The sequence below is a fragment of the Ursus americanus genome, chromosome 28 (genome assembly GCF_024610735.1).
Source record: "Ursus americanus isolate L20-20 chromosome 28, mUrsAme1.1.p, whole genome shotgun sequence".
Taxonomy (NCBI): Eukaryota; Metazoa; Chordata; class Mammalia; order Carnivora; family Ursidae; genus Ursus; species Ursus americanus.
The window spans coordinates 4,973,419-4,986,855 of record NC_142154.1 but is presented as its reverse complement, the minus strand read 5'-3'; the positions used below and the strand labels follow the sequence as shown (position 1 = coordinate 4,986,855).

The window sequence follows — 13,437 nt, the reverse complement described above, 5'->3', positions numbered from 1 at the left end:
AGGTCATTGGTGACATTCAAAGAAGTTTCTTTACGGCTGAGAGAAATACAAGTTACAACTTTCCAAATATACCTACAACCTGCCGGAGTCCTCTCTTGAAACTGATAGGAGGCAGGTAACGCTATCCAGGATTCAAAACCCTCTGATGATTCCAACCTTACTTCACGTCTGGTGCAAGCGACAGCAGCCTCTTTACTCTCCAGGCATGCTCCTGCCTCGGAGTCTCCATCCTTGCTGTTCCCTCTGCCTGGAGCCCTTTTCCCCTTCACTTCCTTCCACGTTCTGGTCACATAGCATCTTATCAAGAAAGCGCTTGCCTATCTTCCTGTGCTTTCTTTCTCTTCATTGTGCTTACCAACACACAACATCGTTGCTTAACTGTCCCTGCCTGTCTCTCTCCGCTAGAGCATTAGCTCTAAAAGCAGGGATCTGACCTGCTTTGTTCATGGCTCTACCCAGCAACCGGAATTAGGGGGTCAATAAATACCTGAATGGAACTCTACCTCTAACATAAGAGCAAGAAAACAACACTCGTTATATGAGAAACACCTGCTTTAAAGCTCTGGTGGGGGAAGAGGGGGAAGAATATTCCAAAATATCGCGGCCCCATTTTGGAACGCAGGCCTTCAGAGCACTGATCACTCGACTATCAAGGTTCTTGGGGAACATCTTCGCCCTCTCTGTGGGGACACCCCGCACGCCTAGGTGTGCGCTCTCCCATCCGGGTATGCGTCCTGGAGGGCTTTTTGACTTTTGAAGAGAAGTCCCCATCTCAGCTCAGCGGACTCTTAATCACAGGAGTTTATGTTTAGCCAAAAAAGGGAAAGTAGGGAACGCCCTGAACGCACTGCTGTCAAAGACTCGCAGAATGCTTTGTTGGGGAAATAATATTTTTCAGGACGGCCTGAAGTAGATTTACTGCATCCACAGACTCTCCGAAGTGTGTGCTGGTCCTCAGGCAGATCGTGCCAGGGTCCCAATTTTCAAGCCACATTATTCTGGCCCCGGAAGGAGCTGCTGCTTCAGAGCTGGTTTTGGTTCAAGCGGCAGCAGAGCCCTGAGCGCGCCGTGGAACCCGGCCTTGGGCACGCAGCTCCCTCAGGTCCCCAGGGGTCTGTCCTCTCCAAACACCCGTGGGAGAAAGTTCTTCCAGGCAGCCACGGCGCAGGAGCAGTAGCTCCTCCCCGGCGAGCACCGCCGTGCAACCCCGAAACCGATCCCCCTGAGCAGCGGGAGCGACGCCCTTGGACGTGGGGCTCCTCATCCGGCCTTCGGGCCAGTCTCCTCACGCGCGTCTGCATTCCCGTGGCCACCATGCCCGCTTCTGCAGGCCGCCTGCGGTCTTCCAGGGAGCACAGCCGTGCACGACTAAGCGCGCTAAGTTCTGGCTTCATGGCACTCTTTTTATATTTGCAAATCTTCTTTTACTCACCTTCTGTGGATTTTTAAAAACTGCGGTAAAAGACACCTCACGAGATGTTTATCCCGTGTGAGTATACGGTTCGGTGGCAGGAGGTACGTTTGGAGACATACTGTCAATTGGCGTCTGGCCGGGAAGCTTCCCTGACTAATGTGGCCACACGCGCGGGGCCGGGGGCTCCTCTGGGCCCCGCGGGCTCCTGCCTCTGCTTCCAGGGCCGAGCTGTGTGATCCCCGACGCTGGGCTGTGCTATTCTCATGCGTATCTAGGGCAGTTTTACTTGCTGGGGCCGTTATGTAATTTAATTACTTTAAACAAATGAAATACGAGTACCAAAGGGAGCTGTTTTTATGAACATTCAGTTGACTTCCAAGTTACACATAACGAGTGAAGTTTTCAGAGTTTCGGGACAAAGTCATAAGACTTTCCTTTGGGAAAACCTTTGGAACAGTCCGTCTCTGAGCCTCGAACAGGAAGAACATTACTTACTTGCCGCCTCCAACGTCACAGGATCGAGGGCGCCCTGACAGGGACTGAATCTGGGGAGAGACACAGAAACCTGGGCTTACTCACTGTAAATCAAATTCAAGTTTTTTAAAAGTGTCTTTGTAGAAGTGTCTTGGGGCTCCGGTCAGCGCACGTGAGAGCCAGCGCGGGTAAGGAGCACCTACAGACACAGCAGCCGTTTCCGTTCAGACTAGACCTCTCCTGGCACAGGGCAGGCATAACGTTACTGAGTTTTCTGCCTTGTAATTCATCTTCTAGATGAATATTATTTCCTTCAAAAAGGCCAATATTTTATAGAGAGAGTTTTTAAATAAACATTACTTTTCCCATTGGCCTAAGAGGAAAAAAAAAACCAGAAAAACAAAACAGGGTGAAGAAGGAGGAAATTAATGTCAGAAGGAAATACGTATTTCAACTAGAACATAAGTTTTAGCGGGGCAGGGTGTTTTATTCTGTTCATTGTACCATCCCTGCAGCTAGAGCGCCTGGCGACAGGGCTTGATAAACAGATATTGGGAAAAACGAATGTACCATTGACTCGACTCCTCTCCCAGAAATGATTTATGGAGCACTGCAATTCCAAAGAAGTAGGGTGGGCACCTCTTTCCAGAGAGAGCAGTCCTTGGCACCTGGGGAAGAGTGGGTGCCATCGCACCCCTGCCGAAGATAGGGCTGTCCTTGGATAAAAGCCTCCAAAACCACCTTTGCCTCCCATGGCCACAGGGACAGTGTGGCTGTTTCTCCTCTGTTTAGAACGTTAATTTTTTTAAGTTTATTTGTTGAAGTCATCTCTACACCCAACGTGGGGCTCGAGCTGACAACCCCAAGATAATAGTCCCTTGTGCTCTTCCGACTGAGCCAGCCAGGTGCCCTGAAGTACATGCATTTAAAATTATATCTCCCCCTCCCCTCCCCAAAAGATGAAACACCATATACATGTTGCTTTTACAAAAGCAAGTCCACCCTTAATGCTCATGATGCCTTCGACAGCTCTGGCAGAAGAAACTGGACTCCGACCGAGGAACGCTGAACAGGTGGGGAGAGTTAAGGCGCACAAGCAGTTGCGACGGAGCATCACTGAAGGCCGGGACAGATGACCGGTCTTCTTTCAAAGGAATCACAGCTTCCCTCCGGGAAGAAAGGCCAAGCCAGGACCATGGGCTTTGCTCCTTCCACACTGGGTGAGGTTCAGAGAGAGCCGTGGTGGCAGTCGGCTAGCCCAGCCGTACATGCAGATACTCAGAGGCTCACAGAAATCATAAAACGGATGACTGACTTACTGACTCCCTGAGGACTTGGGTCAAATACCCTCCATTAAAAAAACAGGTATCTGGTGAACCAGCAACGCACAGAGGCTGGTGACGGGGAGAAGGTTTGGCCCTAAAACAGAAAAATCGGCCTATGACTGGTCACCAGGCTCCTGAGCTTTTAGGAACATGAATGAGGACTGAAGGTCAGATAGGTTCTTCTGAATGAGTAAATCCACACGAAAATTTTAAGTCAAGAGATCACTGTACTAATTCATCAGCACAACTGTGGTCAGTTTCATTTAAAACATAATTTCCTAATACATTCTTCCATCTCTGTCCCCTGACAGCCTCGCTTCCTTTTTTCTCAGCTCTTCGTATTTCCCCCACTGCAGGATTCTACAACGGCCTCACAAGAGTAAACGTTCAGGGGTAATGAACACAGATTGCTCCCCTACCTCCTTGGTCTCCCACAGCTGTTTTGGCAGTGGCTTGGGAACGTTTAACAGATTCTCTTCTTTCAATGGGCCCGGGAAAGACACCACTAGGGGGAAAAAAAAGCATATTCACTGTGTTTAGAAGGCAGCCATCCCACCCTCAGCCACATTATCTTTGCAAAAAAAATGACTTCTAGGACACATATGTATTGACCATGTACTAGAGGAGGGGCTCGAGCATGTCTGTGGGGACCCCACAGAGGAGGAAGATATGGATTCGGCCCAGGACTGCAAGGAGTAGCGAGGGGCGGCCCGTGAGAAGCAAGGGTGCCAGGCTGCTGCAGTGTAGACAGGGAAGAGTCCGTGTGGGCCTCTGCAGCCGGGCGCCGAGCGAAGGCCTTTGGAGGCACAGGAAAAGGGCATTCCTGAGATGGAGAGATAAGAAGAAAAGGCCTAGAAGCGAGGAGACGGTGGGCAACTACGGAGTCGAGCTGCTCTTCAGCGGAGCGTGGCCTAAGTAAAGGAGTGGCAGGTGTAAAGTTTAGAAGGTCGAGGCCAGATCGGCGGCCCGGAGACCTTGGCAAGGACAGCATGGAAACCAATGGGATAGGGAGGGACCACAGCGGCCCAGGAGGGATCAAATGAGGAGAGTCAAGAGAAGAGGAACGCCAGAGGGAGGACAGGGCGGCCGTGAGGCTGCTTCATGATGGGCTGGGAGCGGGGGGTGGACAGGAACAGAGAACCTAGAGGGCCTGAGGCAGAGCCGCTGGACGGCCAGCTCTGCACCGAGGGACCATTCCGGGGTTTTCTGCGTTATCGTTCTAAGTCTGGCTAGGTGAAACGGGGATCACGCCATCTGATGTCAGGAAGGGGATGCGTCACAAGAGATACTGGTGGCTGCTCGGAACTACAGATGCTGGTAGGTCTCGGTGATGGCCATGGCTGCCCCGTCTTAGCCCCACACAGGACAGTCCGCATACTCAAGGATAACAGACCCTGGAAAGAAGTCATTTGAAACAGAGACCAAAGTTGCGGAGCAGATTCTGAGATGCAATGCTCTTTACTGGGCGTCATGAAGACGGCCGCCGTGTCTGCTCGCATAGTCTGGGTTGCCCCAGCCCTCCCAGGTGTCTCTCTTAATCCTGGTCTTCAAGCCACTCTCTTTTGAAGAGCTTATTTGGTCAAGTTAAATTTCAGGTTATAAAGATTCAGAGAAAGAAAATAGTGCCTGGTGCCGAGTGAATAAAAGAACCGTGTCACTCTCTCAGTTGTCAGGGGCTTTGAGTGTCATCTTGGCAGATCTCCAACATCAACGGCTTTATGAAACTCAGTATCTCCTGCAAGATCTGCAATTTCATTTTGCGATCAATTTGCCTTTTCCTCGCATTGTTTACTTACGTGTGTCAATTACTGACTTGCAAAACTTTCTAAGTTTTGTCTCTAAGAAGAGACAGACAGCTGAGAAGGAAAGGGTCTTGGGATAACTAATGGTTTGAGTGACCGATCATTCATATTTTCATGTGGTTACAACTTTTGCTTCCCTGCACAACCTTGTGACCACGGGACTGTGGGGACTTGGATGACAAGGAGCCTTTGTGATCTAAGTACATGGTTCCTCTCCTGTGCCCTTGATTATGGCTAGCCTGGATTTTATACAGCCTCTCAGAAAAGCAAACCGATCAGCTGCCATCGGCACTTGGGGAAGTCCTGAAAACAGGAGTAGGAAGGAGGGTGAGGGGAGGCTGGAGACACGGGTCAGCGTCTCGCTCAGCGCCAGTAGGTGTAAGCAGTTCATACCTTCCCCGTGTACCTCGTTCTCACCATCACAGAAACCTGGTGGGAAAGAAAAAAAAACCTTTTATGTGGTGCTTTCAATTTTATTTATCCAAGAATTAGTGACTCTTTCTGATTTGAAATAGAACTGTGAAAATTCCAAGGTGATTTTGGTTCACCGATGTTCATCCAAGGTGCATTAGCGTTTCTACTAAAATTAAAATAGGTATGGCCTATTTAAATCTAAAGTTGGCCTTTCTACTTTCCCTTTAAAATGATCTCAGTCTTAATTTTTTTTAACTGCCTCTGTCCTGAAAGAACAATGTACAAAGTCTGAGAACCCCTATTCAAATCACAAAATAAAGAAATACAGATCGAAACTCTTGCAAGTTGGTGGGAGGGCAGGTAACTCCAAAAGTCCACAGAACTGTTTCACATGTACCATGCATGTCTAGAGGGACATACAGCAAGTCCCATGCTGTATGTTGTTATATATGTTGCTTGCAAATAGTCAAGTTATTTTCAAAAGAAATTTATCTGCAGTCTCCGTCAATTCAAATAGTGTGTATGATAGCTATTCGCAAAGTTTTAAACATTTGACTTGGAATAAATTCTGGCTGAATCAAATATTTTTAATCCATAAAACATATTGCAGATGACAAAGTATAGTATTTTCTGTTGCTCTAAGCTAAAACCCATGAATTATGCCAAGAATTTGATATGTGACCATCCTCCTTGGAGCCATCAAATATACTAATGAGTTTTCAGTATAAAATCAAGACAAGGTTTTAAGCTCTGAGCCTTTAAATATACTTAAATGCTTACTTAAAGTTTAGATAAGTTTTTGGAGACGCGCAGTCTACCAGTTAATCTGACGAGCCTCCACAGCTTCAACACAATGTCTAACGATCACTCGTTCAACATGCATTCATCCAGCTCCTGCACTGAGGGAGTGCTAGACATGGCCAGCTGGTAGAGCACAGGTGAGAAGTGGGAACGCGGAAGCAAATTCTCTAAAACAGGTAGAAGACAGACGATTCCGGTGAAGCCCCAGGGCAGGGGCAACACTGAGAATCCCCAGGTGCACCAACAGGTTGACAAATAAAGCACCCTCATAAAGACAGAACTTCTCTCAGCCGTGGGAACAGAACTCAAGTTAGTAATTTAAGACTTCATTTTAGTGCACGAAAAGACTTGGGTAAGCCTGTTAGAATGCAGCTTTGTGGGACTAAGCCTCAAAGACTGATTCAGCAGGTGTGAGAATGGGCCCAGGAATCTGTTTTTTTAATTTTATTTTATTTATTTCAGAGAGAGAGAGAAAGCACACGAGAGGGGGGAAGGTCAGAGGGAGAAGCAAACTCCCTGCTGACTCGATCCCAGAACCCTGGGATCATGACCTGAGCTGAAGGCAGACGCTTAACTGACTGAGCCACCCAGGCGCTCCCGAAATTTAACAATCACCTCTGAGGACTGTCCACAGGCCGTCCTTGGCCCACTTTCTGAGGGACCTGGGCAAGGCTAGAGCTTAATCCTGATTTGACATATCCAAAGAAAGCAAGGTGAGGGCTGCCTGGCCGGCTCAGTGGGAAGACCATACCACTTTTGATCTTCTTATTGTGAGTTCAAGCACCATATTGGATGAAGAAATTACTTTAAAATCTTAAGGGGCGCCTGGGTGGCTCAGTCGGTTAAGTGTTTCACTCTTGATCTCGGTTCAGGTCATGAGTTCAAGCCCCATGTTGGGCTCCATACCCAGTGTGGAGCCCACTTAATAAAAATAAATAAAATAAACTCTTCAAACAAACAAACAAACAAACAAACAAACAAACAAACAAACAAACAAACAAAGCAAGATGAGCAGAACATCAGAAAATGAGGTGCAGAGACGAACGGTGAATCTCTACAATTGGCACTGTCAGAAGGAGGGGAGAGAAACTTCTGATTCATCTTTTGGCTTCCTTGGGGCCCTCATCTTGGGAAGGGGCTGGGAACTTGGCCACTCTGATGACTAAACAGCGATTATCCCATTACAAATAATCAACTAAGCTTCATTCAGCAATCTGCTGTGGTTTGTTGCAACATCTGTTCATCACCAAGACCCCAAACACCCTGCGCTCCCTTAGTAAGGCCAACCTGGCCCTGGAACACGAGGACCCGGCTGAGGGCTATCCGAGAAAACTGGGTAGCAAGCAGACACCCCTCCCCCCACTTTCCTGTTAGTGCCACCTCCTCTCCCTCAGACTGACACAGAAGGAGGGCTTCATGGAGAAGGTGGCACCTGAGCTAGGCCCTGAAGGATAATGACGAGGATGATAATAAGAGCCAGCATTATGGTTCATGCACTACGGGCAAGGTTCACAGCACTGTGAGACTGTCTGTGTTGTCCTCACAGCAGCCCTGAGGCAGGTACTGTCAGCACCCCCAAGATCGCACCGCAAGCAAGTTCTGGGACTAGAACTCTGGCCTGTGTGCCTCCAGAAAGTCCAGCTGCTGTAGCTGGAGGGATGTGGATGCTGGGGAGCGAGAATTAAGGGGATGCCCCAGTGCAAAGACGGGAGGAGAGCGAAGGGGAGGCGAGACCGAGTGTGTCCGGCAGGGGCAAGAATGGTTGTCTGGCTGGAGCACAAGGTGGGAGGCATGGCAGGTGAGGCTGGACTGAAACAGTCTGCAGGGAACTCGGCAGGACGCAGGGAACAGGAGCGACAGGATTAGAGCTGAGCTCTAAGAGAGTGTTCTAGCAGCGGGGTGCGAGATGGATGGAGAGGAGAAGGCCCACAGGCAGGGAAACAACGTGGGAAACCTGACGGCTAGTCCAGGCAAGAAGGAGGTGGGGCTGGGGCGTGAGGACAGGAAAGAGGCCACTCTGAGGCTCGCTGCGGGACAGGAGGGCCAGGACTTGGCTGCCGAACGGTGTAAGGGCTGTGGGAATGTGGGTGATTACAGACAAAGGGCTCCCAGGTTTAGCGATCACGTAAGCGGAAGAACAGTGGCAGTGATAACTGTTATGTTGGTGTTGAGCTAATGCAGAACCAACATATCCAAGCCTGGCTTTTTATTACAGGATAACAAAATACCGTAGGATACAACTAGAAATAAAGTGTTAAAACTAGAAAGGGAACGCTTTGTGACTGGACATCTGGAAATAGAGGAAACTCACTCACATCAGTCCCACAGGGCTAAGGGACGGCCGCGGCCAAGGCTGCATCTGTGTTCCGGGCACCCTGGAGGCCTGAGAGCCGCTGAGCGCTGACCTCCTGAGTGCAACACAGACCCCGTGCCCTCTGCCCGCTCCCATGCCTGACGGATCTAACCTCCTAGCACCGGCTGGGTTTGCAGAGCAGGGGTGCTGCAGGTGGGTCCCTTCACAACAAGCCTCTGGGGCTTCAGCCTCCCCATGCGGGCACTCTTGCCACCTGGGTGATACTTTTTGCCCCTCTTTAGATCTGGGATGCTTGTGCCCTCCCCCTCTCCATCCTCTACGTACAATTCTTAATCAAACAGGTCACAGCATCACAGAGGTCCAAGACATGCCTCTTTCCTGGGGGAGGAGCTCAGGGCTACGGTTCTCAAAGCGGGTACAACGCAGCTTCTATCTATAGCTATGGGTGCAGAGAAGCTATGGGTCCCACACTCTTCAGTCCTGAGCTCTTTGGAAAGGACAGGGACCACTCCAGCCCCCACCTCCACGACCACGTGGGAGCGGAGCGCAGTTAGGGGAGAGTAGCCCCGAGCCGGGTCACAGGGAGCCCTTACGCTCGGCCGGCAGTGCGCACGTGAAATGGCAAACTACATCTGCTGCCAGGGGGACCTGGTCATTGCTTCTCTTCAGATTCTGGATAATGAAATGAGGAGAGGGAAACTAAAAATCTTGTCTGGTTGTATAAGCTTATTTCTGTCATTTACATGACCACTTACCACTGACGCCTAATTGTCATGCAACTCAGTAACCATTGTGAAAATTACTAAGCACGAACAGACTAATGGCTTTATTTTCTGGGGACACAAACTCCTACTCTTGGATGTACCAGTTTATTGCTCATGTGGTTAAGTAAGAGCAGATGCTCCCTTATCATCGCCCGCAAACAGACAGACAGACAGTGGGAACACAGAGGCTGCATCCTTGAGCTCAGGAAGGGTTCCCAGGGATCGAGCAGTTACTATTACTTCTGCTACAGAGCCTGAATCCTGGGCTTCAATTGTATTTTCCCATCACTTTTTAAATCTTTACTTTATTTGGTTGGTTCTATAATAAATACCTTTTTGCAAAGCTAGCTGATTATTTTTAAAATCCAAAAGGAAAGAAAATGAAAAACTTTTAATGAATTACAGGGGGAAAATACACAAAACTATTTAAAATAGCTCCCACCAACAAATATAATTCTCCAGAAATAATCCCCATCCTTGGAGACTTGAATAATATTTTAAACACACTGGCTTTCCCATGTAAACACGTCCATATTTGGCCGTGTTTCTGAGTTGTGCTGTACGTGCACAGTAAGCGTGCGCCAGCAGGCCCGCAGCTCGGACGCTGAAGCTGGAGGCCCGCCCGCCCTCCACGCCTCTCAGGCGCTGCGGCCCCACGATCTCCCGCCGCTGGCTTGACAAGGAGTGACCACCTCGATTCTCAAGTCAACCCAGGAATTCTGCTCCCGGATTTCTTTCTTTCTCTGTCTGCCAGCAGCAATGCTGACAGAGTTCTGCCTGATTCCTCCTCACTCACCCCTTCGGACATTTCTCCCCTCAGGGGCTACGTGGCCCCTGGCGTAAATACCTCACCCAGTTAATCCCTTTCTGCACTTTTTCTCTCTGCATGCAGGCCTGGAAGGCTCTTTATTTAAATCACCTACCATTGCCTTCTGTTCTCTAGGCCTCAGGCCCTTTGTGCAGAAGCATAAACTTTGCAGGGAAGATGAGAGAAATGAAGGAATGGCAGAGGCAGAAAGGCAGCTCTTATCCGGGGCTCCAGGGTCAAAACCCATCCACCTGGTTCCCTCCCAGTCCAGGGAGACCAGGTGTCGCTGTACTTACCGCTACCCCCCGGATCACAGTCTTGGCCTTTCTGGCCTTTGCTTACATGCTCCCATCTCTGCCTCTCCTGGAGCTAAACGAGCGCATCTCCCCACAGACCCCGCTTCTCTAAGCAGTGAGCGGCGGGCTCCTGTCCAGTTCCCACATTCCTGCCAGCCTGATGCTCCCATTCTCATGGGTGACAACATGGCTAGATGGCCCAGCCCGACTCTAAGATCTCATACTTGAAATGTAAGGGAATGTTTAGGCAAAGTCAGTCATCTATGAATCACACCAAGGGAACAAATACAGCAACAGTTATTACTAAATCCCACCCCTACTATGTGCAAGGAAATAAGACCTTGAACATTCTCCGAACAGAGGCTATTTAACGTTCAAATGGTCTGACAAATAAAGAAAACCAGAAAGGCTGGGATTATCCTGACCAAGACTTATTTATTCCCCTGTTTTAAGACCAAACACCTGCTCTAAGTGTTTGTGGACAAGAGTCAATCTGCATATGAAACAGGTAATTCAAGACCACTGTTCCTACTAGGTTATCACCCCCAGAAGGAAGGCAGGCTTGGAGTACGTCTTTGTGAACCAGGTTCGGTTCCTGGCAGGTGAGATGTCAGCACCCAGAGTGTATTCTAGCAAGAGCTCTGTGCCCGCAAGCCAGTGTGTGATTTCCCCATCACTGAGGTGCTGGGCACCGTGCTGGAGGTAAGACCATTAAGATGTTGACTTCAAGAAATCTACACTGAGCAGAGGGAGAGAAGGCAGAAGGCAGTCAAGTGGCACAGGTGCCAAGATAGGTGTGAGCCCAGAGGAACCCTGGGATGTTACAAGGACACGGGGGTAGTTCTGGGCTGGCAAAGGGAGAAAGGTCAAGGATGGCTCCATGGAAATAACAACAAAGCCAAGGGTGTTGGTCAGGTAGGCTGGGGAAGATCAGAGAGGAAGAGACAGGGACAGGAAGACACATCAAGAGTGGTTCACGTGGCCGACAGAGGTGATGAGGGCCAAATCCTGGAGCTCGAGTCATTCCAAGCAGAATGGGAAAGCACAGACGCTGTTAGCGGTGGGCCTGTGTGTCTTACCCAAGTACGGGGCAGGCCAGGCCGACTGGCCCCCTCCTCCATAGGGGTCCTGGGGCTTGGCGCTCAGAGCACTCGTGTGAAGAGCAGAATCAGAATTGGTCCTAAGGGGAGGAGGAGAGAGTCTGACTGAGAATCCATTTTTCCTTAGAAGAATGCAATATTCTTTGCTGAAAATTACCAACAGGAGAGAAGTCAAACACCCATAAGATGGAGTCTGAACCTACCTGAAGTCCCGCACCTCAATAACACCGCTGAGGATTGCCCACACCCAAAAAGATTTTAATCTGCACCTGTATAGTCTTACACTTTGAAGCTAATGGCACAATGATCTATTTCAACAACGCAGAGCTTGGATTCACCGTGTCCCCTAAGGACCTTCCTGTTCTCCCTTGCAACTCAGATGACAGCTGGGACCAGCGCATTCTCTGCCCCAGATTCTCTCCATCTGAGAATAAGTCCTCCTGCATGAAGGGTCACCTACAGTAGTGGCTCAGGGAGCACGCAAGGTCGAGACGACTTTGAAAATAATACTAAATGTTCTTTGCCCTTCGCGCTCATTCTCTTATGAGCACAGCAGAGTTTCCAGCAGTGACGCTGTGAAGTCACCGCAGATGGAATGCATAAACAGGGAATGCAGCTATCTTCAAGAGATTCGTACAAGGCACAACAATGCCACTCTTCTCAGTAAATTCTTGTTTTAGAAAATATAACTACTTCCTAAAGGAAGGTATCTTTTATGTTGACATGTGATGAGTTTATTATTGCTGTTCTTTTGTTTTTAAATTAGTAAGTATCTTTCATAAATCTCTCAATTTCATTTCCAGGATCAATAGATAAACATCAACGGACACAACCATATATGCAAACACTCGTTGAGGGCCTCAGTGGTTTTCCAGACCGTAGAGGAGTCCTAAGGCAAAAAGTTTGGGAACCCTTGATCTACAGCAAATTGCGGGAATTCTCCCAGATGGCCTCAGCTCTAAAGGATGACTGTTTACTTTTTCTCATCCAAGGGTCAAACTATCTGCCATAAAAAGAACTCGTGAGGGACTTCAAATTATCTCAAAATGCTTCTCTGTGGTCTGCTTCAGGTGATAGCCTCAGGCGGTCATTGAGCCGTGTGGCCTGACGGGGTGCCGTGGCAGTGCCGTGTTCAGACAAGGGGATGGGGGTTCGGAAGCTGCGTGAGGCCGCAGGAAGAGCACGGACCCTGGGATCAGAAACCCTGGGTTTGGACTCCAGCTCCTTTACAGATGCAAGAGAATATCAGTCAAATGCAGAGACAGCTGGGAAAATCTGAACACAGCCTGGGTGTCGGCTAGTATTAAGGAATCACTGTTAATTTTGTTCAGTGTAACAATGGCATTGCAGTTGTGTTTTCTTCAAGAGAGGTTCTTAACCTGTCCTGTTAGAGACATTTACAGGTGCAATAGTCTACCTAGCGGGGGTGGGATGGGAGTAGGGGATGGGGGTAGATGGCAGGGCGCGGATGAGGACCAAAGCTGAAGGGTGCGCACGGGGACATCTGGTAATGCTTTTCTCTTTTGTGTATGTTTTACATTTTGCACTATAAACGGTTTTTAAAAAAAAAAAATCCCAGTCCCATCACATGTTAGCTACGCTGCTTTGGACAAGTCATTTAATCTTTTAAAACAGAAAATAATATTCATTCTTGAAGGATGCTGTCAGGATTGAGAACATTGACCTGCACAGAACGCTCACCGCTGGAGTCCGGCCCAGAGTGATCACGACACGAGCTAACGTCGGCGGAGTGCTAATGCTTCCCCTGTTTCTTACAGATCTTATTTGCTCCTCACAATCACCCCTTGAGAGAGGTATGGTTATCTACCTTCTCCAGATGAGTAAACTGGGGCACAGAGAAGTTATATAATGTACTCAAAGTCACACAGTAAGAGTCAACCCTGTAGTCCCCCTGGGGACTATGT

General features: G+C 49.0%; 1 protein-coding gene across 2 annotated transcripts in view; it reads right to left on the bottom strand.

Moving 5' to 3' along the window:
• CRTC3 (CREB regulated transcription coactivator 3) overlaps positions 1-13,437 on the bottom strand; it is a 95,270-nt gene that overhangs the window by 16,033 nt on the left and 65,800 nt on the right. For both annotated transcript variants that reach the window (XM_045813163.2, XM_045813162.2), the window contains exons 6-9: positions 11,492-11,592; positions 5,409-5,444; positions 3,633-3,718; positions 1,910-1,959 (exon numbers count right to left, since the gene is read on the bottom strand). In XM_045813163.2, coding sequence (XP_045669119.1) covers positions 1,910-1,959; positions 3,633-3,718; positions 5,409-5,444; positions 11,492-11,592 — 273 coding nt within the window. The remainder of the gene's footprint in view (positions 1-1,909; positions 1,960-3,632; positions 3,719-5,408; positions 5,445-11,491; positions 11,593-13,437) is intronic.